Source organism: Lissotriton helveticus, chromosome 7 (genome assembly GCF_964261635.1).
Source record: "Lissotriton helveticus chromosome 7, aLisHel1.1, whole genome shotgun sequence".
Lineage (NCBI taxonomy): Eukaryota > Metazoa > Chordata > Amphibia > Caudata > Salamandridae > Lissotriton > Lissotriton helveticus.
The window spans coordinates 146,605,264-146,633,005 of record NC_136068.1 but is presented as its reverse complement, the minus strand read 5'-3'; the positions used below and the strand labels follow the sequence as shown (position 1 = coordinate 146,633,005).

Genomic DNA, 27,742 nt, shown 5'->3' with positions numbered 1-27,742 from the left:
ACAATTCTAGGCATACCGAATCTAGGGAAGAACTCTTTGACAAGGGCTTTGGCAGTCGATAAGGCGGTGTTGTCCTTAAGGGGGTACGCTTCCACCCACCTTGAAAAGGCGCAAACAACAACGAGAACGTATTTCAGGTTGTTGCACCTCTCCATGTGGATGAAATCTAGCTGCAAAACCTCGAACGGGTACGTTGGAGGCGCAAAATGACCAGCTGGAGTTGGCGTTCCCCTACCGGGATTGTACTTCAAACATACCATACACTTTCTGACCACGTTTTCTGCGTACTTTGGGATATTGCTATTCTGCCATACTGGGGCCAATAGTTTACATATTCCTCTCGAATTGATGTGTGCCATTCCGTGAGCCATCGTTACCACTGCAAGTACGTATGCATTAGGTAGTAACCATCGCTGGTGTTCCGATAGTTCGACCCAACAACCATTCGCATCCAATCTACCTGTGCTTTCTCTCCATTCATTCATCTCGTTCTCAGTGGCCTCGGCTTGTATTGATTTTACGCTTTCAATGGTGTCTTCACACATTCCTACATCAGCAATCCATCTAGCGGGACCCATGACATACATCCGATTCATTGTGTTCCTTGAAGTTCCTTTCGCAACCTCATCTGCAAATGCATTTCCGCGGCCAGGATCATCCTGAATCTTTCTGTGTGCACTACATTTTATAATGGCGACTTGTAGGGGCAAGGTGAGTGACTCAAGGAGCTCATTAACTAGCTGGCCATGTTGTATCTTTGCACCATGGGACGTAAGGAACCCACGTTCACGCCATAATCTCCCAAAACTGTGAGCCACACCAAAGGCATATTGGCTGTCAGTGTACACATTCACTCGCTTTCCTTTCGCCAGCACACATGCTCTAGTAAGCGCTATCAACTCTGCAGCTTGTGCAGAACTGTGCGGAATGCGTGCAGTCTCTACAATGGTGTGTAACGTCGTTACGTCATATGCTGTAGTCGTATCACCATTCGGCAACTTGAAACATGAACCATCAACCCATAGAGTATCATTGCATTCGGGAAGGGGAGTGTCTTGTAAGTCTACTCTCCCTTTTGTCTCTTCCTCTGTCCTGAAACAGCAGTCATGCTTGTCAATCTTGTCTGTCTCTGTCGGGATGGGTAATAACGTAGCGGGATTGAGTGTATCACACCTCTTTATATGGATGTGACTTGCTAGCAGGGTAAGTTCGTAACTGGATAGTCGAGCGCTAGTAAGGTGTTGTGTCATTGTCCTATTTAGTAAAATGTCTACTGCATGCGGAACCATAACGATCAGAGTGTTATTCATGACTAATCCAGCAGACTGTCGAATGCAGACAGCTGCTGCGGCTGTTGCTCTTAGACAACTTTGCAGTGCCTTAGCCACTGGATCCAGAGTTGCCAAAAAATACGCGCATGGGCGCTGTTTGTCCCCAAAGAGTTGCATTAAGACTGATAATGCACAACCTTCTTTTTCGTGGACATACAATGTAAAAGGCTTACTGTAGTTGGGGTTTCCCAACACAGGAGCCGAACACAATGCATCGCGCAACTCGCGGAAACTCGTCTGACAATCTTCAGACCAAGGCATAGGTTTAGGCGTGTCTTTGCGGAGTAGTGACAGTAAGGGTTTGGCTAGTAGTGAGAAATTCGGTATCCATTGTCTACAGTACGATGTAATGCCCAAAAAAGCTCGGACACCTCTCAGTGTCCTTGGGGCACTTAGTTCTGTGATTGCCTGTATTCTTTCTGGTGTCAGTCTCCTTGCCTCCTTCGATAAGATGTGACCTAGGTAGGTTACTTCTTGTCGACAAAATTGCAGTTTTGAAAGGGAGACTTTGTGCTTCATGTCACATAGGTGACGTAATAGCGACAACGTAGCTTCCTTGCAAATCTCTTCAGTGTCTGCGGCGATCAGTAGATCGTCTACGTACTGAATCAACGTTGACCCATCTGGCAGTACAATTGTGTCTAGTTGTGTTTTCAGAGCCTGACTGAATAATGATGGACTTTCGCAGTAGCCTTGAGGAGCGCATTTGAAGCGGAAGCTTCGTCCTCCTAAATTGAAGCCGAAAAGGTCTCTACTCTCTTCGGCGATCGGGATGCTGAAGAAAGCGTTCTTCAGGTCAATCACCGAGAACCAAGCTGCTGAAGCTGGAACCATTGTCAATAAAGCAGTAATGTCGGGGACGACTGGAAACTGCGGTATAACTACCTCGTTTACTTCTCGGAGGTCAATCACAAACCTATACACAGGGGGCTGTGAAGGATCAGTACGTTTCAAGACCGGTAAAACTGGACTGTTACAAATGTTTCCGGTTGTTTCCTCGATAACACCTTTATCGACCAAATCATAAACGATCGTTAACAATGCCTGTTTGCAGTCGTTAGAAATTTTGTATTGGGGAATACGTGGCAATCTGACGTTTGCTTTCAAAGTTATGACATACGGCGCTATCTCTAAACGACCTACATCGTTGGAACCATTAGCCCATAGTATATCTGGAAGTGATGACAATTCGGTTGGGATGCCTTCTTTTGACAAGTACATTGGGGAAATGACCTTTCTCCCTAAAGTAAGCTGTACTCCCGAGGGAGAACAGTACAAAGTCGCGTACAACCTCTTTAGCAAATCCAATCCTAACAAATTTTCACCGCAACCTGTTGTAAGAATGAGGGGTGCTTCTAATTCACAGGGGCCAACAGAAACGGAAACAGGACTAGAGATCGGGTTTCTAACAGGGGCGCCAGAGAAGCCTACTGAGACATTCATTTCGCCAGACAAAGGTGCGCCAGGAAGTTTTGAGTGCATAATAGAACTTTTTGTAGCACCAGTATCCAGCAGAAATGGCTCTGACACTCCTGAGGTAATTACCTCGACATAAGGTCCATCCTGATCTACTGGAACTGAAACAACTCCCTCTCTTTGTCCATGGCTGTCCTAGCGATCGTTACCCTCATTGTCGTGTTCGGTGTAATAGTCGTCAGCATAGTACTGAGCTGACTTGGACGATGAATTACCCTGTTGATCAAAGCTATTCATTGATTTCTGAGGTGGAAAAGAAGTTATATTCTGAGTGAAATTTCCACGGCCTCTACCTCTAGAGGCATGCTGAACACCTCTTTCCCTTACACCTTGTGCACCGTTTAAACGTCGTGCAAGAGCCGGACAATTATTCCTAAAATGGCCCTCTTCTTTGCAATACGCACATTGATTCGGGCCATACGTAGGACGCTGATGGGAAAGCTCGTTTCCTTGCGCGTCTCTAGAGTACTGCTGATTCTGTTGATAATTAGGCTGGCTAGCCATACGAGGCTGATAGGCCTGTTGGAGAAGAACTTTAGTTTTCAAATCTTTCGTCTTTTTGTCTGCCTTGTCTAACTCGTCTTTACGCCTATTTTCATAGTACTGGGCTGTTGCTAGAATCTGTGCTGACGTAGAGACAGCCCAAGCACTTTCTGAGTCTTTTAGTTTAGCACACAATTCAGGAAGCAAATTGTGTACAAACTTGTCTACAAACAGTCTTTGGCCACCCTCGGTAGCCATATCCTGACCACTATGGTCAGTGAAGGTTTCCTCAAATCTCGTGAAGAAGTCAGACACATTCTCGTCTTTCTTCTGCTTGCACGCGGATAGCTTGTCCCAGTTTACACGTACTTCAGGCATAATTGTCTTCATGTATGCGATAATTCTACCAGGAAGTTCAGCTATTAACGGCTCGGGCTTGAAACCACCGATTTGTCTAGCATCTGTAGTCGCAATGTTTGCCCATGAGTCACCTAATTCTTGGTCATGATCCGTATGACGTATCTTACTCCATAAAGGATGTGGAACAATGTTCCCAAACAACATGTCTATATCCGCTAAATTCATTATACATGAGCTTGCAGTTTGGGACAACTCCTTATAATACCCAGGGTTTTTACGGGGATCGGGTAGTGTCTGCTTGAGTGCTAGAACTTCGGATCTTTTCCAGGGGACATGTACCCATACACGCTGGAAATGAGGCAGAACCGGTGGAACTGCGTTTGCATCACCTTCCCTCCAAACCGGAGGAACCTCTCTCATAGGGTACTGTCTCGCTCTTTTCCAACTATACGTACCACTGTCAGAGGATGACCCAGAAGTACCACCTGTACTTCGATGTGATAATAATATCTCTACTGCTCTTTCAACGTCGGGACCAACTATCATACCCTCCCCAAATTTAAATCGTAACCTACACAACTCCTGCAGGTTGCTCTTCTGACCATTATCTTCCAAATCCTCACACAGGAAAACACACATCTGCTCAAAGACGTATCTTTGCGTTGGTTCATCCCATTGACGGAAAACGTTCATGACAGACTCTACATCATATCTCGCTGTATCCATAGCCCAATTTCGTGCTAACTTATTCAATGTTTCCCTTTCCTGATAATCAGGCATTTGGCTTCGTAATTGTCTTCGTTCCGTGTTAGGGGTCGTTTTAGGCGACCGAAAAAGTGGTGAAGGAAAGTTAGTAACAATGCTGGCCATTTTATGCCAGACGAAAGGTGAAAGTGGAGGAATAGCTGGTAGTAGAACAGAGTCACGCAAAGCAGAAACAGAAATGTTCGTAGAACGAGTATCAGAGAGACTAGAAGGTGCGCTAGGCGAAATTTTAGAAGGAACGGTAGGAGAAATAGATGTGATCGGTGAGCCTTGAGGAGGCTGTGCCAAAGAAACAGGAGCCAGCTGAAGAGTAGCTGGTGAGTACGGTAAAGGAGCCTGTATCACAGCTACCAAAGGTGCAACGAAAGGTTGCGGAGGTGCTGTGGCATTTTGTGCATAGGGTGGCGGAGAATTTAATAGGTGGGACATCAATGGATCTTTCTCCGATCCTTCCTGTTGACTTTTTCCTCTATTTGGCAGCATTGGGTAACATTTATCTATCGCTAGTTTCTTGCTCCTAAGCATCTGTTCGCTCTCCTGCTCTTCCTCGTTATCTCTGTATGCAACGGCAGCTTGCACCATTGACATACATCTTTTATTCTTTTTTGCTAGTCTTATTTCTTTCTGTTTGGCTTCCTTGCGCCATAAGCGGAAAGAGTCAAACATTGCCGGCCGGGCTTTCTTCTTGAACAATTTGACCTCTAAGTTATCTAATATTTCTTGGTCAAAACTACCATATTGGGGCCATTTTAAAACACCATCCTTGCGGGTGTATTTTATCCATACCTCGTTATATGTGATAGGACCTACGCCGTGCTTCACATAGAGTTCATACATTGGAGTTCCAATTGGAGGAACTGGACAAGAATCTTCCAATTGGGAGTCCTTACTACAACCAAGACAAAACAAGTTTCCAAGTTTGCTAAAACCAGGCATCTTCGCTCACTGGTCTAGCTTCAAACTTCAAAGGATTATCTGTTACGATATTTCTCGTGAATACACGAGTCCTTCGGCTTTGGGGCTTGCAAGTTCCAAATCAAGTCGTATCTCAAGGATACCAAAAACTAAGAACAAACTAAGGACTAGGAGACGCTCCACTTATACTTAACTGAAGTATTTGAAGATCGATGACGTCGCTAGAAGACTCGTCTATCGTTTCGCTCTACCAAGGATCACTGGGTCCAAAACAAGGCGATAGTCAGGGCAGCAGTCCTTCGTAGCCGTCGGGACGCGGGGAACCTCGCAGCAAAGACCTTCGGAACCACGTCGACATACAGGGGTCGCTGAAGTGGCTGGCCGTCCTCCGAAATTTTCACACGAAGCTCCTCACGAACATCTGGCTTGGACCGTCACTGCTTGATATCGCCCCGAGTTGGGCGCCAACTGAGGTAGCGGGTTTTTAGGAACCCGCTGGTGTCAGGGGATAACACCCGAAGACCTCTGAGTTCCCTTGTTCCGGACCACAGAAACACGTAGTCTTCTAGTCGCAGTCAAAGATCAAGTTTTATTGGTAGCTACCAAGTAACACGTGTCCCAGAAGTACACCACACAGAGAGTAGGTTCTTGGGAGACTGTTCGTTTTTACAGAACCAGCCGTCTCCTTATATATCAAATATATGGCTTCAAGCAAGAATTCTTGAGTTTATGGTATGGCAACACACATATTTCTACAACAATACAAAGAGCGAAGTCATGTAAGCAAGCCCATATTTTAGATGTCCAGTTTGCTGATAGATTACCCAGTTGGATCGGGAACTCCCATCAGATATAGATGAACCACCAATAAAGGAAGGTACAACCCAGCCATAAAAAAAAGGCCATAAACAAGATACGGGGACAGGTGCGTGTTTGAAGGAAACATGGGCTGTATGTAGTGAATGGTTCGTGGAATGTTATGCGTAGATGCTATCGTATTCGGCCACTGGGCGAGGAGCTGCCTAAACAGGTTTGGCCGAAGACAGTGGAGTCAGTTGGGACAGGTCAGGGGAAAGTCACGAAAGGTGGACGTGTCTATTTGGATCAAGCTCGACCTTTAATTGACTTATCATGAGGGCAAGATGCAAGATGGATGCCGTTCACAAAATGGAGTTTATGGGATGGGACGGAAACTGTGATTTAAGGGTGTTGGCAACCCTCGATTGTAACGCAAATACATAGGAATGATGTCCTAATCATTATCGGTTCGTAGACACCAAAATCGTCTCGGTACGTGGAGGTTTCGTGACACGGGTATTGGACCTCGATATCGGGAAAACCACAGGGTCCGGATTTTGGGAACCACAATACGGGGCCAACTTGTCTGGTTTGAGCCTGTACAACTCAATCGGTAGCCCGTTAGGGCAAGTGGCTTTACCAGGCTTGAGAGATCGTATGGCTGCCGCTATTTAGTCGTCAGAGATGTCACTGTCCATGAAGTCATGATCAACCGCAACAGCTTGGGCAAAGTTATATATGTGAGCACCTGGCAGGAATCCTCTATAGAGTAGGGGGCTGCCGAAGTATAGACCGCCTGGTAGTGGGCCGCGAAATAGTCCGCAATGGCTTGCGGATCCGACAGGGAAGTACCCTCCTGCCCTCGAAGTTCAAGTACTAGCCTGCTTGCCCACTCTTTCTTGTCCAACCAGGCCAAGAGTTTTCCGGGCTTGTCACTCACCTCATACAGTCGTCCGTGAACCACTGTCCCTATGGCTTTTACCTGGTAAGTCGCTAGTGCCCTGTAGTCCTGCTGTTTGAGTTTGAGAATGTGGAGCTTGTCGGGTGTGATTGCTATATTTGGGTCTGCCTCCAGTTTCCCCACCTACACCTGCAGCGCTATCAACTGTTTGCGTTGTTCCTTCTTTTTCCCAGAAATTAAGAAAAGGCCTGGCCCCGTATCACTGTCTTAAATGCCTCCCAAAGCACCTGCGGGGATTCCACTGAGCCTTCATTCTCATTGAAATAGTTATCAATGGCCTTAAGGAGCTCTCGGCGAATATGAGGATCGCGAAGATACCATGGATTGATGGGGGCAACTCGCCCCACTTGTTGGTAACCGAGCCATAACGGCGAGTGATCTGAGATGCCCCTAGCCAGATGGCGTACCTCCCGGACGTGGGCAATTTGGGATGCAGGTGCCAAAAAGTAATCGATTCTAGATAGACTCCCATGTGCCCCGGAGTAGAAGATATATTGGGAAGCGTCGGGGTGAAAGACCCTCCATACATTCACCAGCCCCAGGGATTCTAGGAAATCCGGCAGCCAGCTGTGCGAGCGAGTGAGAGCCCGCAGAGGATGCTGGTCCAGGTCTCCAGAAACCACCGAATTCAAGTCCCCTCTCAACACCAAGAGGCCCTCTGGGATCTCCAACAGCAGCGTACTCAAGTCCCTGAACGTAATTGCCTGAACGCCCGGGGGTACGTAAACCGAAAGGAATGTAACAGGGTGGCCCTCCCACATGCCTGAGATTCCAACGTAGCGGCCTCTAGCATCCGACAAAGTACTCTGCACTACAAGGGGAAAGGCTTTTTTCATCAGTATGCCAACCCCCGGGAACCTGTGGTGAAGCCTGCATGAGCCAGTAAGACGTAACCCCCTCTGTGCAGTGCCCTGCGTGCATTCCCAACGAAATGGATTTCTTGCAGTAGAAAGATGCCAGGGGCATGACGCTTAATACATTGAAGAACAACACTAGGCTTGATTTTGTCCCCAGTCTACCGACATTCCAACTCAGCAATTTAACCCCACCGTCTCCCACTGGTGCCATATCGAAATTCACTGTGTTTACTACCACTCCCCCAATCATTGTATCGATAGCAGTTGCTGATGCAATCAAAACTTCAAACCAAAAATGAAACACTCCCGCCCAACAACCCCCCACCTCACTGCCCTGCCCTCTGGGCGTAGAACGGTCCATAAAAACTTGCAGAGTGCCTGTCACCCTAGAAAAATGTTCAAAAGAGAACAAAATAAAACCCGGAGGGGGGAAGATTTAGTCTGCCCCCACCCAGCCCAGCACACCTACTTTATACCCATTTCAATCAAGTAACACAAGTTCATGTAAGTCACCTTCCCAAACGGCAAAGACACCTGGAGCCCCCCACCACACATTAGCAAAAGTACGAGCCCGGCCCCTGGACAGGCTTCTTCTCAGACTGGTTGACTATTGTCTGTGCCACTCCCACCTCGGTCAGCCGGACTCCTCACACTCCTACTCTCAATCCAGTCAGTAGCTGACTCGGGATAGTCGAAAAACCACACTCGTCCCTCCGCCTCAATACGGAGACGGGCAGGGAATAGCATGGCGTACTTCATTCCCTGATCTCTGAGGACACGCTTGATCGACATGAAGGATCGTCTTTGTTGCTGAACCCCTTGGGTAAAGTCCGGAAAGAAGGATATGTCCGAGTTCTCATACCACAGGGGGGCTCCAGCTCTTGACTTCTGAAGGATAACGCCATGTGCCGTGGGGGATCGCCCAACTTGTGACAGCCGCCCGAGATCCTGTGGGCACGCCCGACAACAAAGAACTTATTGAGGCCTTTGGGTTGCAAATGTTTGAGAATAAGATCCTCGACAAAAAGGTCAAGTGAACCTTTATTGATGCAAGTTTCAGTCCTGATTGAGCAAGCTGTAATAGATGGGGCAAAACTGTGATGGGCTTGGATTTGAAATGGGAGGGCATTAGAAACAGAACCTCCTCCATTTGGCTGTGTGCATTTAATTTGTAAATAATAGTCTGGTTTGTGGTAGAATGTCTCTACAAAAATGTTAGTATGACTATGTTGTGTACTTAATGGAATACAGGTGCCAGCCTGATAACCTTATTAGCACTGGATTATTATGAAATATTTTCTTCTGACATCTTGGGCGGAGGTCGGTACTCGCCCCCAACTAAAAGAGTGATGTTTCTGCTAGATGTAGAAAGTCCATGAACCAATATCGTCTCGGCCAGGAATGTGTGGGAGAAAAGAATGAAGAGCTTTCTAGATGGCTCTCAACTTCACAACATGTATGTAGAGTTTAATTTCTTGACTGTACCAAAGGCCTTGTGCCAAGAGATTGTGAAGGTGGGCACCCCACTCCTCCACTGATCCATCCTAAGTCACCACAAAATTAGATTGGGGTGGAAGGAAAGTGAGGCCTAGCCCTGGATTGTTTGATGACCTCCTCCAGGGGAGTGCTTGCCTAATTTTTTGTTATTTCTAACTGATCGACAAAGGAACCAGTTACTTGAACCAGCTCCTCCTGTATATGATGCATGCAAACAAAGTCAGCATGAAATCAGCGCAATTCCTGATGAAATTATGTAAAGGAGTTGTTTGAGGAACTGCACTCTTACTTGAGGTTGTTTGTGCAAATGTTTCGCTAGTGGAATGGCAGCAGATGGCCTGTTATTCGATTAGTACAGTTTCTACCTGCCTTGAATCTATTCTAGCTACCAGCAATTGAAGTCTTTGAGAGGGCTTCAAGGGGATATGTTTTTGTGGAGTTTCAGTTCTAATCTTCTGAAAAATGTGATGAAAGGCAGAAACTGAGAGCCCAATTTAGATCTCGGCAGACAGGATATCTGTAGTATCCTCAGGTTATGCATATATGTTCCCTTTCTCTTTGTAACTAGCTGCTCAGCCAGTGTGAGTGTCTGTGTAGAATGTCGGTGTGAGTGACATGAGTGGAATGCTTGGGTGCCTGGTGTGTGAGTGTTGTCAGTTGGAAGATGGGCTGAGCAGCTAGGAGGCTGCTCTTGCTGGGGCTTGCTGTAACTTTTACCTATCACCTTAATAAACTACAAGAAACTTAACTCGGCTACGTCTACTATGATATGTAGTATCCTCAGGTCATGTTAATATGTTCCCTTTCATCCTGTACCTAGCTGCTCAGCCAGTGAGAGTGTTCCGTGTAGAATGTTAGTCTGAGTGGAATGCTTGGGTGCCTGGTGTGTGTGTGTGGCCAGTTGGGGGATGGGCTGAGCAGCTAGGAGGCTGCTCCTGTTGGGGCTATGTTTCTACTCTACTTATGGACTTAATAAACTACAAGAAACTCAACTCAGTTACGTCTACTTTGTCACCTGAACACGTGGGGTTAGCTTGTCGACGAGGAGCAGTTTTCATTGCCAACCACGCTCCGCATTACAATGAAGCTCAATTTGTCTGTTTTTAAGAGGACAACGAACGTCGCTGCGACGTCACAGTTTTTTTCCCCTCATGGACAGCTCCACTTGGATCTTGCGGCAACAATTTGAGTAGCTCCTCGCTCCGCATGGATTTTGCTGCACTGCCTCTCAAGTGTGCGCCTTTACAGTTCCAACGTTTGGGCAGTGAGTTTTCTCTTCATGTCACCGGACACTTGACACCGGACCTTGCCTTCAATTCTTGCGGTGAGTTCTCTGTTTTTTACGTTCCACATGTGCCTTTCCATCTTCAGTGGGCATGGATTCTGCTGCCAAGTACTCTATTTCCTTGAAGTCCTGGTGTCCTCCGGTCTTCACTGGGCATTTTATCCGCTGCAAAGTACTTTCAAGTGGCAAGTTTCCTGGAGCTGTTTAGTTTCTTCAGAATCTTGTTCGTGTTCTTTGAACGCATGTTCCTCAGTATTGCGGTGACAGGCACACCAGTGACTTTATTCTCAAAATGCTGAATTTGCGGAGCGTGTTTTTTTTTTGCATAATTACAGGTTTGTGGTCATTCTTAGAAAAACAAGTTTTGTGTTTTGTGTGACATTGGGTGTTTTCACCTTTACGTAGGGCTGGTCATTACATGTTCACTTTGCTTTTCAGATATTGTATCCCTCTCCAAGGGATGGGAGTGGGTTTTAGTCCCATGTCCCCTCTTTCACAGTTTGGTTTTTTTCCCATATCCATGCCTTTCGTCTCTTCATCTATGTAGTTAACCCTTTTGCTGTTTGGGTTATGGGGCGTTTTCCCCATTTACATATGTAGAACACTCCTATATTTTCTTTTAGGTGTGTTTTGGGTGTTGTTCAAACCAACTTGATGTTTGTCCTTTGTGTAAGCCGCCCTGCGCCTCACGTTATCTTGTATGTATAAATCGCCCTGCACCTCACCTTGCTGTGTCCAGTGTGTAAGTCGCCCTGCGCCTCATTTTGTATGGATGTGTGTGTAAGCCGCCCCCTGCCTCACCTCTTTTTACGTCGTCATATGTGTGTGTAAGTCACCCTGTGCTTCACCTTGACGTTATGTGTGTTTGTGCCACACTGTGTTGCTTTTTCTGCATAAATTCTTGGGTATCAGTCCCAAGCAACATTATCTTCTTCACTTGGGTGTCAGTCCCATGCAACACTACGTGTTACGCTGCTTCTGTTTTGGGTCAGTGTCCCTCACATGAGAGGTGGTGTCTTTCTCTTCGCCACGTTTCTCCTTACATGAGGAGTACTTCTTTGGGTGCCGTTCACCCTCTGTGTGAGTCTTGGGGTACGTTTTCCCCCCTTTACTCTTTTCACATTTGTTTTGCTCACCTGTTGTATGTGAGCTCATTTTACACTATTTACCTTTTCTTTGTTTACTGTTAAAGGAGGAGGATGGTGTTAGTGTGTGTTTTTATCCTTTCATCCTTTTTTCCTCCTTTTTGCTGGTCTGTTTTCCCTCTCACCGTTGAGTTCTATTATGCATCCCTGGGTCTATGGACTGCTTTCATCTTTTGTACATTACTGTGTATAGTTGTTTTCATTTTAGTTTGGGTCTTATTATTTTTCAGTGTAAAAGGGAGAGGATATGTAGTATCCTCAGGTTATGTATATATGTGCCCTTTCTCTTTGTAACTCGCTGCTCAGCCAGTGTGAGTGTTCGGTGTGAGTGACATGTGTAGAATGCTTGGGTGCCTGGTGTGTGAGTGTTGTCAGTTGGAAGATGGGCTGAGCAGCTAGGAGGCTGCTCCTGGTGGGACTTGCTGTAACTTCTACTTATCATCTTAGTAAACTACGAGAAACTTCACTCAGCTACGTCTACTATGTCACCTGAACACGTGGGGCCAGCTCACTACAATATCTATCACTGTTGTGACGGAGGAACCTGGAGGAATCCGGAGGAACCCGTCTGCCAAGATCCAAATCAGGCCCTGAGACTTTTGTAGAGGTTATGGATGAGCCCTTGAAAATCCGTTCATCTAGATATGGGTAAACTTGGTGAAGTTGACTTTGCAGGTGGGCAGCAATTGGAACCATGCACTTTGTAAATATTCTGGAAGTACATTTCAGGCCGAATGGGAGAACACAGAAATGAGAGTGGTGACCCGCTACCTTGAATATGAGCAACTTTTGAATGGGTATGTCAAAATAAGCATCTTTGAGGTCCAAAGATGCCATATATTCATTTTTTTATAAGTTGCTGTGAAACGTCTTGAAAAGTGACTATTCTGAATGATTGTATTATTATAAACAGTTCTAGATTACGCAAGTCCAATGGGCCTCCCTTCTATTGAGGCTTACTTTTTATTGGAAAATTCCTGATATAAAAGCCTACATTCCGGTGCTCTTTTGGTACTTGTTTGATGACTCCCTTGTGTAGCATACTGAAAATTTCTGCTTTCAAAAGATGTAGATGTCCATGTTTGATCCAGTTTGGAGATGTTGTTGGTGGGTGCTGGAGAAACTCCAGAGTGTGACCAAACTAGATTACATCCTGCACTCACTTATCCATAGAGATTTAGAGTCTTGATTTTTAGAATGTCAGCCCCATCTCCATTTTGGTTGGGGAGGGGGGGGCTGCTCTATATTAGCCCTTGAAGGAGATGTTGCTACAAACTACAAATTTAGCAATACGTTTGAGGCATGTATAGAGGATACCTATTTGGCTGATATCTGTGCTATGCCTGTATCCTTCCCCTAGGTTCTCGAAAGGATTGGGGTCGCCTCTACTGTAATTTCCATAGATGAGTTGGATGTTTCAAAATCGAGTTTTAATCTTTGAAGCATATCATCAACATGCTTTTCAAATAGAGACGTATCCTTCAAATGGCATGTTTAAAATTCTGCTTTCAACTTTAGCCCGAATGAGGTTGCTCACAACCATGCCTGCCTTCTCAAGTCAGCTGCTCCAGGTATCCGGCAGAATCCTCAATTTGCTAGATCCATCTCCAAATCGATGTGCGTTGCAGAAGCTCTTTCGGCCTCTTGATGTATTGTCCTTTTATTTTTTTTAACATATTTTTATTTGCATTTGTAATTCAAGTCATTTGTATACACATTTTTCTCAGGTATTCACTTTACAATGCTTAATCAGCATAATTCTGTAGGCATTCCATACACATTTCCGCCTGATAGCCCATCTAGCTACCACTTCTATGTTCTCCAGATGTACTTTCTAGATCTTATCTACCATACAAAAATGTTTTATGTCCATTTTTTCCCTGGATAATGCCTACTGCTATTTTTTGGTCCCATCCCATTGTCCGGGCTCCAGCCACAGATCAGAGTTCAGTTCTGTCCTCATCAAATCAGACTCAGAATTTAACATTTAAACAAATAACCCAACATCGTGCAGATGGGGGGTGCAGAGTACCAAACTCTAGGGATATGCCATCATTCTGAGCTTTGAGATTTTAAGTGCCAACTGTTACTCCTCTTCACAGGGGGAGGGGGTTCTCCTTACTGTCCGCTGCCGACCCAGTCCAAGTGTATGGCTCTGTCTCCGTTTAGAGATGTCAATATTCCTTGTGCTACTGTCTACCTGCCCAACCCCGTCCCGACCTAAGAGTGTCCATCTACCGTAGTATAGCGTGAGCAACCCACTATCTCTCCCTGTCTCTCCTTCCGTTTCCTGTTCTGGCTCTGGATTCTTCCAAGCAGCCAGGGCTTACTTCCCAAGGTCTGCTATGGGCTGTCTCCTTATACCCTTCGATTCCTCCCAACTCAAGGCTCTGCCCTCTGCTCCGGCCCAGCTAATAACGTCCCGGTTGCAGCTAAATATCCTCAGCCCAAATGAGGAATATTCTAGTACTATCCGTCGCTTTGCCAATCCCAAGGCCAAATCGATCAGTCTATTTACCACCTTCCGCTTAATAGGTCACGGGAAAAGCCCCGGTAAGCAGGTCTCTATCGTGGGGGATAGCTCCCTCCCCAGTGTGTCTTTATCTTGGCTAAAATCTCCAAACAGTATATATGTTTGATTCCGCAGCTCCAGGTCCTATGTATAAAGTTTGCGTCCGCATGGGCACATCTTGGGAAATTCCTCACTTCCCACCATACATTACATTAAGCCGATGGGGCGTCATATAGAACATGTGCATGTAGTTGAAGTGAGAGTATTTGAGTCTAGTATTTCGTGATATCTTCTTGGGTGAACAAAGAATCCTTCTCCACTCCGCCTCCGTAAGCTCTCTATTTATCACCCTCTCCCATCTCGCACGGAGCTCCCCCAATGGTGTAGTGGACGCAGAGACCAACGCTTCATGGTGCCAATTCACTCGGTGCCTTGCAGTACCCAGCGTGAGCAATGCCTGCCGCACCGGGTGAGGCACTGGCCCCTTACTTCCCTTGCCCCACAACTGATCAAACGTACGGACCAAGGCCTCAAATCGTAAAAACTGTCCAGAGGGAAGACCGTTGCTATCCATCAAGTCAGCGATCGGAACTAGTGAGCCATCTTGGTAGCAGTCACCTACCGAATCTAGACCTACCTCCGTCCATGATGCCATTTGCTAAGTCATGAACATCGTCACAGGATCCCCATGAGGAAGCCCGAGTAGTGGCAGCGAGGGGGTGTACCATGGGGACCCCCATAGTCTGCGCATGTATCGCTTCCAAGTCTGGAAGGCTGTAAGCTGTAGCGCTGACCTGTAAATGTAAATGTAAATGTAGTGCTTATATAGTGCACAAATCACCCCCGAAGGGGTCTCAAGGCGCTGTGGAACCCTTCCTGGCCTTTCCCTGTGAAGTGCCCACTCCTGGGCACCCAAAAGGTGAAGCCAGGCATCCTAGCACTGTTGGGGCCGTTGTGGAGATTAAGCAAGCTATTGCCCAGAGTTGCAGAGTGGGACCCATGATTAGAATAGGCACCGAGGCGAGAATTACCAGGTCCGGGGAAATTGAGCCCAAGACCCGCTGAGGCGGGAATTGAACCCTGGTCCTGGGCCAGGCCTCTGCATCAGGGTCTGCCGCTCTAACCATTGAGCCACACTTCTCCACTTCTGACCTGTAGGGAGCGGAAGTCAGTGGCCTCAGTAATTTAGCCAGTAGTAATATCATTAGGGTCCATCAGCCAAGTTCCTTCCGCATTCACCCGCTCTACCCATTGTGATAACCATTGCAGCTGGGCTGCTAGCATATATAATTCAAATTCTGAAACTCCTAAGCCCTCTTCCGTCATTGGGCGCTGTAGTATCTTCAGAGACACTCTAAGCCTCACATTTCCTCATATCAGATTCCGAATTAGAAAGTTCAGAGGTCGGAACCATCCAAAAGGTATCAGGACTGGCAGATTCACAAAAAGTACAATAACTGGGGCAGTAATACCATTTTAAACAACAAAACCCAGGCGAGGATGGGCAGCTGCAAAGTGCCCCAGAAAGACACACAGCTTCGGAGTCACTGCATGGCTTTGCCCAAGTTACCTTCTTTCAGGTCTTCCGTGGTGTTAAAGACTTGTATACCATGGTATTTAAATGAGTGCGGGGCCCAGTTAGCGTCTGCCTGGAGCCTCTCTGGTCTATGCATCGGTCACACCAATGGGAAGAGGCAGGTTTTCTTTTTATTGACCCTCAAGCCTGATAGGGATTCAAAGCGCTCCAAGAGTGTAAGAGCCGCTATAGGACCGGACACGTCAGACTTCAGGTACACCAGCAGATCATCAGCATATAGGGAGATGGTGTGTAGCTGCCAATCTAGTCTAAGTCCCATGTCCTCCCCACCCTCTCGAAACAGTTCCACCAGGGGTTCAATCGGTAGAGCAAATAGTAAAGGCAAGAGGGAGCGGCCTTCTTGGGTTCCTCGCAGTAGGGAGTACTGGGATGACACTGTTTTCCCCATCCAAACCCTTGCCCTCGTGGATGAATAAAGAAGTTGTACCCATTTCACTAACCTTCTCCTAAGCCCAGCCGTATCATTACCCTAAAAAGGTAGTCCCAGCCAACCGTATCAAAGGCTTTCTCTAAGTCGACAGAGAGGACTGCTGCTGCAGGCGCGGAGTTCCTCTCTTCGTGGAGGAGGACAGAGAACAGCCTGCACAAATTATATGAAGTGTTACGGAGGGGATGAATCCATTTTGGTCCGCATGTATTAGGGATTGCATATGCGGGAGCAGTTTGAGTGCCAGTATTTTGCTAAGGATCTTAAAGTCCAAATTGAGCATGGATAGAAGTCTATATTCTGTGACTGGGGCTCCGATCTCCTTAGTCTTGGGGAGAGGGATCACCAATGTGCTCTGGGTAGATTCAGGGAGCCCCCCTAGGTGGAGGGATTCTGCATACATGGTCACTAAACGTGGCGCCAATTTGTCCATGTATCAGGCGTAAAATTCTGCCGGGAGGCCGTCCGACCCTGGTGTTTTCCCAATTGCCATATCTGCTATCGCAACCCGGGTTCTCGCAGAGTCACTGGTCCCCCTAATTCCTCTTGCTCTTGTTCCTCCATCGTCCGGAGCGGTAACGTTTCCAGGAAGTCCCTAATACTAGTGCAGGAAGCCAGTGCTGGTGAGGCATAAAGCTGTTCATCGTACCAACAGAACAGGTCATTGATGGCATCTGGGTCATACACCCGTTCTCCGGCGTCTGTCTGTATTTGTCTGTATTTGCTTGAACGGTGATCCCCTGCTCTCTGGTCTGATCAGCCATGCCAACAAGCAGCCAGCCTTCCCCTCCTCCCTCTGCATTTGATCTAGGTATTCCCTATGACTGTGGCATCTCAACCTCTCTAGTGTATCGTTGTAACATGCCTGGGCTTCTTTTAGTTGCACCGCTGAGGTATCATCCCTCCCCTGCATATATTGTCTAACTGACGGATCTTGGACTCTAGGTCTTAGAGTTCCTGCCTAATTTTCCCCTGTGCACCAATCGCCTGGCTCAGGCAATGTCCCCTTACCACCACCTTAAACGCCTCCCATTCCACCAGCACCCAGGACGTTGAATTGGCATTTATTGGGAAAAAGGTATCAATAAGGGACACCAATGACTCACGGAAGGGCGCGTCTTACAACAACAAGGGATTCAATCTCCACAATGGAATCGGGGGACGTCTCCCTAGTGGTTGATGTGTCATTAATAAAGGACTATGGTTCGACAGAGTGCGTCCCAGGTATTCTGTATACTTTACTGATACACTTAAGTCTGGTGTGCTCAAAAAGGTGTCCAATCTAGAATGCACTTGGTGCATCGGGGACAAATAGGAGTATTCCCTGTCCTCCGCGTGCTGTACCCTCCAAACATTGTCTAAGCCCCATTGCTCTATCCAACCCTTGAATCATTCTGCAACTCGGTGAGTCTGTGCCCCCGGGAGATGCGGGTGTGAGCGGTCCGCTGTAATGTCCGCAACACAGTGAAAATCACCTCCGATCACTAAGTTCCCTCCCACACAGCCAGCCATTTGAGCATAAAAGGGTACCAGGGAACATCACCTGTTCAGTGTTGGGCACATATACACTACCTAATGTCACCTCCCTCCCCGCCAATCCCCCAGTTACCAGAACGTATCTGCACTCACTGTTGATTCTGGTACTGATGTGGTCGAAGAGAACCCCGTGCCTTACCCATATCAGCACCCCTCTGGCATACGCCGAATACGTAGTGGCATAAATCCGGCCCCTCCATCTCCTGCGGAGTTTTTCAACTTCAATATGAGTCAGGTGGGTGTCTTGCAGGAGGGCTATGGTGACATCTCTTCTCCTTAAGTATGCATACAACTTTTGTCTTAAACTCATAGTCCCAATCCCTCAAATGTTCCACGTTATAAACTTTAGTACCATATGTGTGGATGGCATCTTGATTGGTTCTCCCACCCTCGTCGATCCCTACTACTCTGCGGTTCAGTAATTCCCCCTGCCTTAGTTGCCCACCTCCCTCTGCACTTACAACACACGAAAAGAATAACCAAAAATCCCCATAGGACAACTCCCCGACCGTAGAACGGTCTGGCAACGGCCATCCGCCCAAACAGCAGGTAGAACTGCATCAGCAAGTAAAGGTACCAAACCACTAACAGAAGGACCTAAAGGGGAACGTTGCAGACCTCACAGGCAATCGGCGTACAATAAGGAGATTGCCCCATGGCGCATCAGCCCTACAAGACCGAAATAGACTCTCATGCAAATGCATCCATTCTGCGTCCTTTTTCAGGTGGGGCAGTGTAATGTGTAATGGGATTTCTGCCTTGCCTCGGATGTGTAAATGTGAATGGGTCTGTGAGGTATATAACTAAAATTTTGGACTTGAGGGCATGCTGTTGGAGGTGGTGGTTGATCCACCACATCTTGTTCTCCTAGAACTTCTTATTTGTGTCTTAGAGTCTGCAGTGATTCAGATCCCAGAGAGAACCCAAGGCAATAGTCAGCCATCATACTGAGCAAAACTTTTACAACGTCTATAGGTATCTCCATAACTGGGTGATCCCGGTATTCTTCATACACCTCCACAGATTGGAATGGCGACTGTGGTATTCGCTCTTCTCCTCACTGTTGCTTCTGTAGGCTTGGATAATTTGGGTGCAAAGATTTGGTTTCTTTACGTGGAGAGTACCCTTGTTCTTCCTCAGTATCATATTATTTAATTTAATTTGACCTGGACTGTACACAGCCCTTTAGGGGTTGCTGGATCCAATTCCTCCTCTGCTTTAGTTTCCACAGGGTTAGCAAGTGGATATAAAGGGACTTTACTTGGAAAGTATGATCTAGCCACAGTTTTCCTTCTGCTTTTCTGATGGCGTCATCAACAGTGACTTTATTTAGAGTGCTCTTGTTAACATGTTAGATCATAACTTCATTGACTGGACTGTCGATGATGATGCCTTGGTTGATGGACCTGTCGTCAACAGTCTCTTAATCAGCAGATCTTCAGACTATAGGGTCGCTGACAGGACTGTCTCTGGAGGAGGTGGTTGTCAATGATGTACTAGTGACCAACTATTGCTTTCCTTAGCCGGATGTGTCAACGGTTAGTTGATGGAAGGGTGGGATGGGAGGCAGTGTGTTTGGGGCTAACCATGTCATCGACTGTGCTACCGTTGGCAATAACATCAATTTTGTCTGCTTTACTTGAGGTGAAGGAACCTGATAATGTAGTGAATGCAACTTCTCTTCGTTTCTTCTTGATCAGAAGACAATGGTCTCGGACTTTTTCAGAGGTGTTTTGCATATTTTCTCACAATGGTTCAGAAGAGGATAGTACGCAGTCATAAGTTTCAAAACTCATAGGCAGATCTGATTTAAGTTTTGCCACCTTTTTCTATTTAGATAATTGAAGGCCTGGAACAAATTCATCCTCCTCGAGGTTCTCAAAAGACTTATTTTTCTGAATCCATCTTAGGAGTCTTCTCTCTCAATCATTTAGAGGTTTTGCTGAAAATGTTTAGCCGATTTTTAAATCTTGAACTTTATGATTTGGGCACAAGCAATAAATACACATCTTGTGAGGGTCATCTGTGAAGGCACTAATTTTCCCACAGAAATCCCATGCAGTAAGTAAGTAAGTAAGTAAATATTTTATTGTATGTGGTTAATTAAAACCTTTACAAAAATTTGCAAAGAGAATTTTACATAAAACCATTAAAATAAAGAAAAATAAAAACAATTTGACATTTTCTGAAATCAAGTCTTTTGTTATCCTCAATCCTTTAGTTTGGTACCATTATTCGCCATTTTTTCGGTTTTCATTAGTTGGAGGCTCGCCTTCTGAAGGAATCTGGTGGCCCTACAGGCTGTCTGCAGCTGCTGGCTGTTCAATGCCAGCATAACTGCCGGCCGACATGTTTTGACTTGGAATGAGCGAAATATGTGCAAGAGATAGTAACGTCTCAGGTTTGTGAGGGATGGGCAAATGCACAGGAGATGAATCAAAGTTTCTTCTGCATGACCGCAGAGTCTGCAGAGTGATGTTGGCCACGTTTGCTTCCATGCAGGGGTCTGGTCTTTTGAGATGTAAGTTCCCAGCCGTACTCGTAGGAGCATCTGTTGTGTAGATGGTGTTATGTGGTTAATTAAATATGGCTGCGGGACACACCTCTCGTATGTTGCAAGTACCATCCAGCCGTGTTTTTTCTTTGCTAATGCGGCTTTGTCAGCAATCCAAGATTCTAGTTTTGCCCCACCATTGGCGGCTTTTTTGAAGGTCGCAAAGGTGTGACCGGTGTTCCAGGCCTCTTGCATATTGAGATTTGTCAGACCTTCTTCAAGTTTTGCTTTCCATGCGTCTTTTCCTTTTGTTTGTTTGTTTATTTCAATTCCATGCCTTAAACAGGCTCTTTTTGGAAAGATTTTCTACGATGAAATACATTATTTTTATCCAATCCAAAGATAGCAGTGGAAAGACCTTCACTCCTACTACATAAGGAAGGGTTTTCAGTACAATATCCATCTGAATTAAAGATATACTTGTTTTTATGTAAAAGAAAAGGTCCAGCACTCCCATCCAAACGACAAGCAGTCGAAATTTGAGGTGAGATAGCTTCTGGCAGGGGTTACAGTGAGGGTACTCTCACCTCTTTGACTAGAGTTCAGGTCTTTTCATATGAGGGGAATGTACTAAGAAAGGGCCACAATGCTTTTTATTTGGGGCAATGTGACTCTTTAAGGCACACCCTGTAGAAACACAGTTCAAGTCTGTATGTCAATAAGCAATGCATTCTTAATTTCAGAAAAAAATGCTTAAACAATATAGGGGCATCTTTGGAAATAGCGCAGGATGTTACAACAAAACCTTTTTTTTCAAAGGATGGCTGAAAAAATATCCTGAAAATAAGTTTTAGAACCATTTTTTTACTTTGTTCTGTTGTACAGACTTCATTGGGTGAGAATAACTGCAGCAATGGGATAAATAGAATTCTATGAAATCAGTTAAGTGCAGAGGACATGACTTTTATGTGTCCATTGCACCTCTGGAGAGCGGAAGACATTAAAGACACTGGCTCTTACCTGGGCTGGAAAAGTCTTTGGTGCGCGCATTACAGTGTTTTCCTATTCACACCCACATTGGGAGGTAAGAGAAAAGCTTCTGATGAAGCCCAAGCCTTTTTTTGTTTTTGTTGCTTTGATGACAATCCTCCCGCCAAGTGTGTTGACATCATCCACTGAGAAACTGAAACACTTTTAGATGAATGTTCTGGCTGCTTTCAGTTTGATGAGTGTCCTTGGGCGCAGCTCAGACCCCCCCAGCACCGATATGGACAGAAGATATACCTTTGGAAAGGGAAGATTGTCCATTTTCTAGTGGAACTGCTCACTTATGGGTTCTTGCTGAGGGGTTGCAACAGGAGAGGAATCCCTGAACACAAATCCACACTACTGGATCAAAAGGAAGATTCAAAGGGATTAGAACCAGCCATGAGCAACTGCCCCTCCTTCTCATGGCTCAAAGTCTTTCGGTTCCCGGGGCTGTTTACTGTTACAGATCATCCCAGTAGAGCAGGGCTCCATAAACATGTCCCTGCCAACCTGCTGGCATACACATACAAGCAACAAATAAAGCGATGGAAGGAAGACTGGAATCAATCTCAGCCACTGGTGATCGCTTGGGGCCACAATCTATTCCATTGTTTTTTGCCCACTATGTCATTCTAGACAGAGACCAACTATATGCAAATCACCCATGATCTTATGCTGTCTAGAAGGGAAGAAGCAACCCCAGATTGGCGTTGGCTTACTTAGGCCTCATCAATGAGATATAGTTTGAGTTGTTTGGCACAGTGAGCTGGGATCCAATTCTGGGCACATACATCGCTCTTAGGGCAATGAGTGCAGCAAACAAGCTGATGCTTCAATTAAAATTGGCCACTGTGATGACTCAAGCCACATTTCAATCCATAATATATTTGCACACTGTGTCATATCAAACATGAACCAGGCATTTCAAATGCTGAATTGGTTCTGCTTCAAATGGAAATCTGCAGCTTATACTATCAGGCCGGGTTGCCTCTGAATGGGAACATAAGCAAACACTTACTGGTTTCAACATATGTTGGCCTCATGAGAGAGTTGCAGCTTGAGTTCTTTGGAATAGTGAGCATGTGATCTACATCTGGGGTTACCAGTTGCACTTGGGGTATCTCTGTCACACTTAGGGCATCTCATTGAGAAAAAACAAAGTGATGGATTGAATGCTTGGCTAAATTGCAGCCACTAGTAATTACTCGACATATTCTAATCCATCATTTGTTGCCCACTGTGCCACCTCATACAGGAACCAGTTATATGCAAAAATGACTTAGGTCTGCTCTAACAGGAACTCCAACAGGAATAGTCCAGCCAGAACTGCCAGTTTAGGTCTCCTCTGCTGAAGGTCGTCTTCAAAGTAAGGCCTTTAGTGGCTTGATCTTACTTCTTTGTATATTAACATTTCTCACTACACTGAATTTTTTTACTTGTTTTCACTGTCAATATTTGATTTCTATGGGACTCAGAATATTTATCAGAAAATGCATTACTATTTCAGATCACATCAGAGATTGCTAATATCACAATATTGCTGTCTTATGCGATAAAGACAAATAATGTAATGAAGTAGAAATCAACACTTAACTTTTCATGAAACCGAAGAAAGGTACTTTGTTCTGCTTATTCCTGACCAACTTTGCTTATACTTTTAATGTATTTATATAAAAAATGTAAATGTTTACCTTCTTTTGCTTCCTAGCATGCCATTCACTTGGTTAAGAAATTTTCGACAGTCCTATTTAATAAAATAAAAATAATATTAAGACTAATTAATTTTTTCACCACATGACATAGGGCCCGATTCACAGAACTAACTTAAAACAAAATCCTAAACTTACTACTTTTGGTATTCACAGAAGGCATTTAGTAATAGTAAAGTTAGGATTTTGTCTTAAATCAGTCTTAAGTCTGTCCTAAGTCTGTCCTAAGTCTGTCTTAAGACTGTCTTATGTTTGTATTAAGTTTGTCTTAAGTCTGTCCTAAGTCTGTCCTAAGTCTGTCTTAAGTCTGTCTTAAGTCTGTCCTAAGTCTGTCCTAAGTCTGTCTTAAGTCTGTCTTAAGTTTGTCTTAAGTTTGTCTTAAGTTTGTCTTAAGTCTGTCTTAAGTTTGTCCTACTACTTTTGGTATTAACAGAAGGCATTTAGTGGTAGTAAAGTTAGGATTTTGTCTTAAGTTTGACTTAAGACAGACTTAAGGCAGACTTAATACAGACTTAAGATAGTCTTAAGACAAACTTAAGACAAACTTAAGACAGACTTAGGACAGACTTAAGACAGACTTAAGACAAAATCCTAACGTTACTACTACTAAATGCCTTCTGTACAAAAGTAGTAAGTTTAGGATTTTGTCTTAAGTTAGTTCTGTGAATCGGGCCCAATGTGTGTGTGTGTGTATGTGTGTATGTGTATATATATATATATATATATATATTTTTTTTTTTTACTTTCAAAGTATTTTTTTAAATATTACAACGTACCGTTTCAAAGTCTGTATCCTTGATTCCCTTAAAAGCATTTGCCACAAAATCCAATTGAAACCACTGGGCCGCTAAGTCTGCTCTCTGTTTCTCTGATGTCATTCTGCACAAAGCCTCTGTGATGGCCACTTGTAAGTCATAATCTATCAAATAAATATTAAAATGAAAAGGATGCACAATTATAAATGATTGCATAGAATATATACAGTACATTTTGGAAAATGTAACCACAAATTCAGAATCAACTCTGGATGCGATAACACCTTTATTAAAGACAATAAGTTAATTAACAGAATAAATCAACATCAACTAACCCCTAAAATAGGATAAATTATCGGATGGTAGTGTCGGTACAACGCGGTGCCATTACAACGCGGTCAGTACAATGACCGTGTTGTTACCATGCATACCACTACAACGCAAGTCATTACAACGATTTGCTGTAGGGGGCTTTAGGTGTTGGATTTTAAATCCAACACCTTCCCTACTGTTGCGCAGAGTGGACTTGAAATAGTAAATTGTACTATTCCAAACTCCAGCGCCCCCCCTATAGCAAGTCATTGTAATGGTATGCGTTGTAAACGCATGCGAAGTAACGTCATATATTCGTAGTTTTATTGTATTGACACCTAAAGTAGGACAGGTCTCTTCCAATTAATTGGTATTGGACTCATTTGCACTTGCTAATAAATACCTCTGTGAGCCAGCAAGACGAAGCAGTGACCTTGGTTCTCAGATAACTCAAGTAATTTCTCAACTTGAATGGACACTACAAGAAGTTCAGTCAGTAACTGTGCATGAATGCACATGCAAACACTGTATTTTTGTATCCAAGACACTGATTTTGAGTTTGGGAGACCGAGTACTCTGTCGTAATTGCCGGTTTCGATGGGCGTACACAAACATTTTCAAAGGGTTTTGATTTCCAAAAACGTTATTGAAAAACAAAAGACTCCTAGGGAGAGGGGGTCATTAGTATTTTGTATTTCAATAAGAAATTCCTACTTTGGTGGGCTGTGTTTGATGAACAAAATTCTTTGAAAAGTTGGGAGTATGTCTATCAAAATCGGCAGTGAAAGTACACCAAACATTTTTGTACATTGAAAGGAACTGCTGTGACGACGGTCCCTTTCAATATAGAGTCTACTGAGCCAGTGGGCAACTCTAAATATGGCGAGAGAAGTACAGTCAGGTTCTCAGAGAGAATGTACTCCACCATCCGAAAGGACACTACTCCATTCGCTAAACTTTAAATCAGTTCTTAAGTGCCTGATTTAGTACTTGGAAGAAGGGTTAGTCCATTGCAAATGCAACAGATATTTTACATTATTACAAGTGCACTTACTTACAAGGGCATTATATCCTATGCCTTTTGTAATAAAGAGGAGAGGATATCTGTCATGTTTGTGACGTAGTACCCACCTGTCAAACTTTATATCAGGCCCTAAGTTTCTTTTCCCCCCTCCATGTGTCCTCTTTTTCCATTAGCCCCGGGCCACAACCTGCCTCCAGATTACTTCACAAGTCAGTGCCTCTCTGAGCCTGAGTAACTGTTACAACTCCTCACCCCTACCCCTGTAGGCCATACATCTGAATGGGAGGAACAATGTTGAACTAACAGCCTGATTGCCACCCTGCTCAGCCCTCCCTGCCACCAGGGAATTAGAAGAAATACATGATTGGTAACTACTTAAATGTATGAATCACTGCTGCGCTGTTTAGAGTTGCAGTCACTGTACTACTCTGACCGAGTTTCTTTTCCGTTGTTGGTGACCTCTGTTTGTTTACATTAGTTTTAAGCCACAACCTGCAGCCCTACCAAGGACCACTCATCAGGTGTTAGACTAACGCATTTTAATGTGGTTGTCCGCATCACCGCATTAAAATGCCCTATCATGCTTTTTTTAGCGCTTTGCTCACCTGTGCACGCTGATCCTGGGTGAACTAAACAGGTAGTGACCGTCTGTCGGCTGCCGGAGATAGAAACGGCAGCACACCTGTTGCCACACCAGCGATCGTGCTGCTGCACTTAGTTCAATGGTCACACAATCAACTAAGGGAAGGTGGTACTTTGTTTATTTAGTTGCCACAAGAACAGCGTGGATTAAGATGATTTAAGAAAGAGAAAAACAATTGTGATCTCAGACCAAAGCTGACCTCCTTGGGCCACGTGGGTCCGACGTCCTGACATCACTATACATAAACAACAAATTGCACAGAGTTCTGCAGCTAAAACTTTTTTTGTATAAAATGGGTTGTACAATACTCTCACTCTAACAAGTGTGGAGGAAACTCCACATCATTTTGCCTTTTTTGACTTCCTTATGATAGTCCTCGCAAACTATGGATTAGGCCAGTATGTACATTGTTGGGCTTCCACCATTATGAGCATGCACAACGCACTCTATGCAGGTACGAGAAAGGTAATTGTTGTCGGGATGACAAAACTTTTGCACGCTGCTTGGTTCATCCTTATGCGCAATTTTAAAGCACTGAAGTAACGATCCTTAGTACACATTTTTCCTTTCTGAATCAACGTTGAATGCTGCTATAATCTTGATGGGTTTTTTTCTTCTCGTCTGTGTATTTTATTGGCTGTGGCCTTGTTGCCTGTATGAGATTCTTGGTATTTCATGTTTTTTAATCGATCTGTTTTTTTCTTTTTAATATGCTGTATTGTGTTTTATGGATCTTTGTATCCGGGGTACAAAATTTGATGAACAACAAATAGTAATGTCTCAAATGGATCCGCCGTCTTCTGTTGTTTTTCTGGGCGATTGCACCCTGCTGCAGTTAATTGGCCCAAGCAAGAAGCAGCTTGGATGTTTGTTCCTGTGCTGCTCGTGCACTGCGACAAGGTGGCACCTGGCGAATTCATAACCCTCGCAAAGTACTGTGCGGATGTGATGACAGTCCCGCCAGGGTACCAGGGGAGGGGCACAGGTAGTGTAGCACTTTTTCCTGACTGAGTCAGTGTCACCTTGGTAGAGCATGGGACTCTGGGAACCGGCACAGCACGGCAGGATATGAATACCCATGATGCTGCCACTGTTTTTAAATCACATGGCAGGGCGATCTGGTGGGCCCACCTGCTGCTGCACCAGGCCCCGAGCACCAAGTTTTTCGATAGTCGTTCTGTTGCAAATAATAGAAGCTCTATTGAATGGTAGCAAGAAGAGTGTACTTTATTAGTACAAAGATGAGACCCTCACACCACACTCTTGCCAGGCATAGCCATAGCTGCCAAGGTTTCAGATTGCTATGTGTGACAATTTTTAAATTTCAGTGCAATTATGAATGATATTTCAACCACTATGAGTGACAATTCCTCGCAAAAACAAAGCCATGAAGTCCATGAAAATGGATAAATATTACAAATTATACCCTTTTGAGTTGTGAGAAACTTGAAAAAGGTCTTTAAACTGCTGCAGAGCACTTCCCATTGAACACAAAACATCTGCTTTTCATAACTAGGTGCATTTTGTACTATGGAAATTGTATGGGCATTCATTCTGATAGGAAAAGGGAAAACTAGTAATCTCAGCATGCAAAGTGTTTAGAATTAACAAATCAGGTTTCACAGTGTTACAATTCAAATGAAACACTCAACAGGAAGCAGCTACGGATGGGCCACATTATCCTACTTGGTGTTAAGTGACACTAGCGCCACCCTCTGACAAAAATGTAATTTGAAGCCTCCCCCCCACCTACAACAATAAGAAGCTCCAACCAGGCCTGGACTGGCCCAAAAGCAGCAGCAAATGCTGCTCAGTGTGCACATTCACCCTC

The 27,742-nt window shown here is 44.9% G+C and overlaps 1 protein-coding gene across 3 annotated transcripts in view; it reads right to left on the bottom strand.

Annotated features, from left to right (window-relative positions):
* Nucleotides 1-27,742, bottom strand: part of SYCP2 (synaptonemal complex protein 2) — a 2,783,385-nt gene that overhangs the window by 2,166,918 nt on the left and 588,725 nt on the right. For all 3 annotated transcript variants that reach the window (XM_078651823.1, XM_078651822.1, XM_078651824.1), the window contains exons 10-11: nucleotides 23,954-24,096; nucleotides 23,160-23,212 (exon numbers count right to left, since the gene is read on the bottom strand). In XM_078651823.1, the coding sequence (XP_078507949.1) occupies nucleotides 23,160-23,212; nucleotides 23,954-24,096 (196 nt within the window). The remainder of the gene's footprint in view (nucleotides 1-23,159; nucleotides 23,213-23,953; nucleotides 24,097-27,742) is intronic.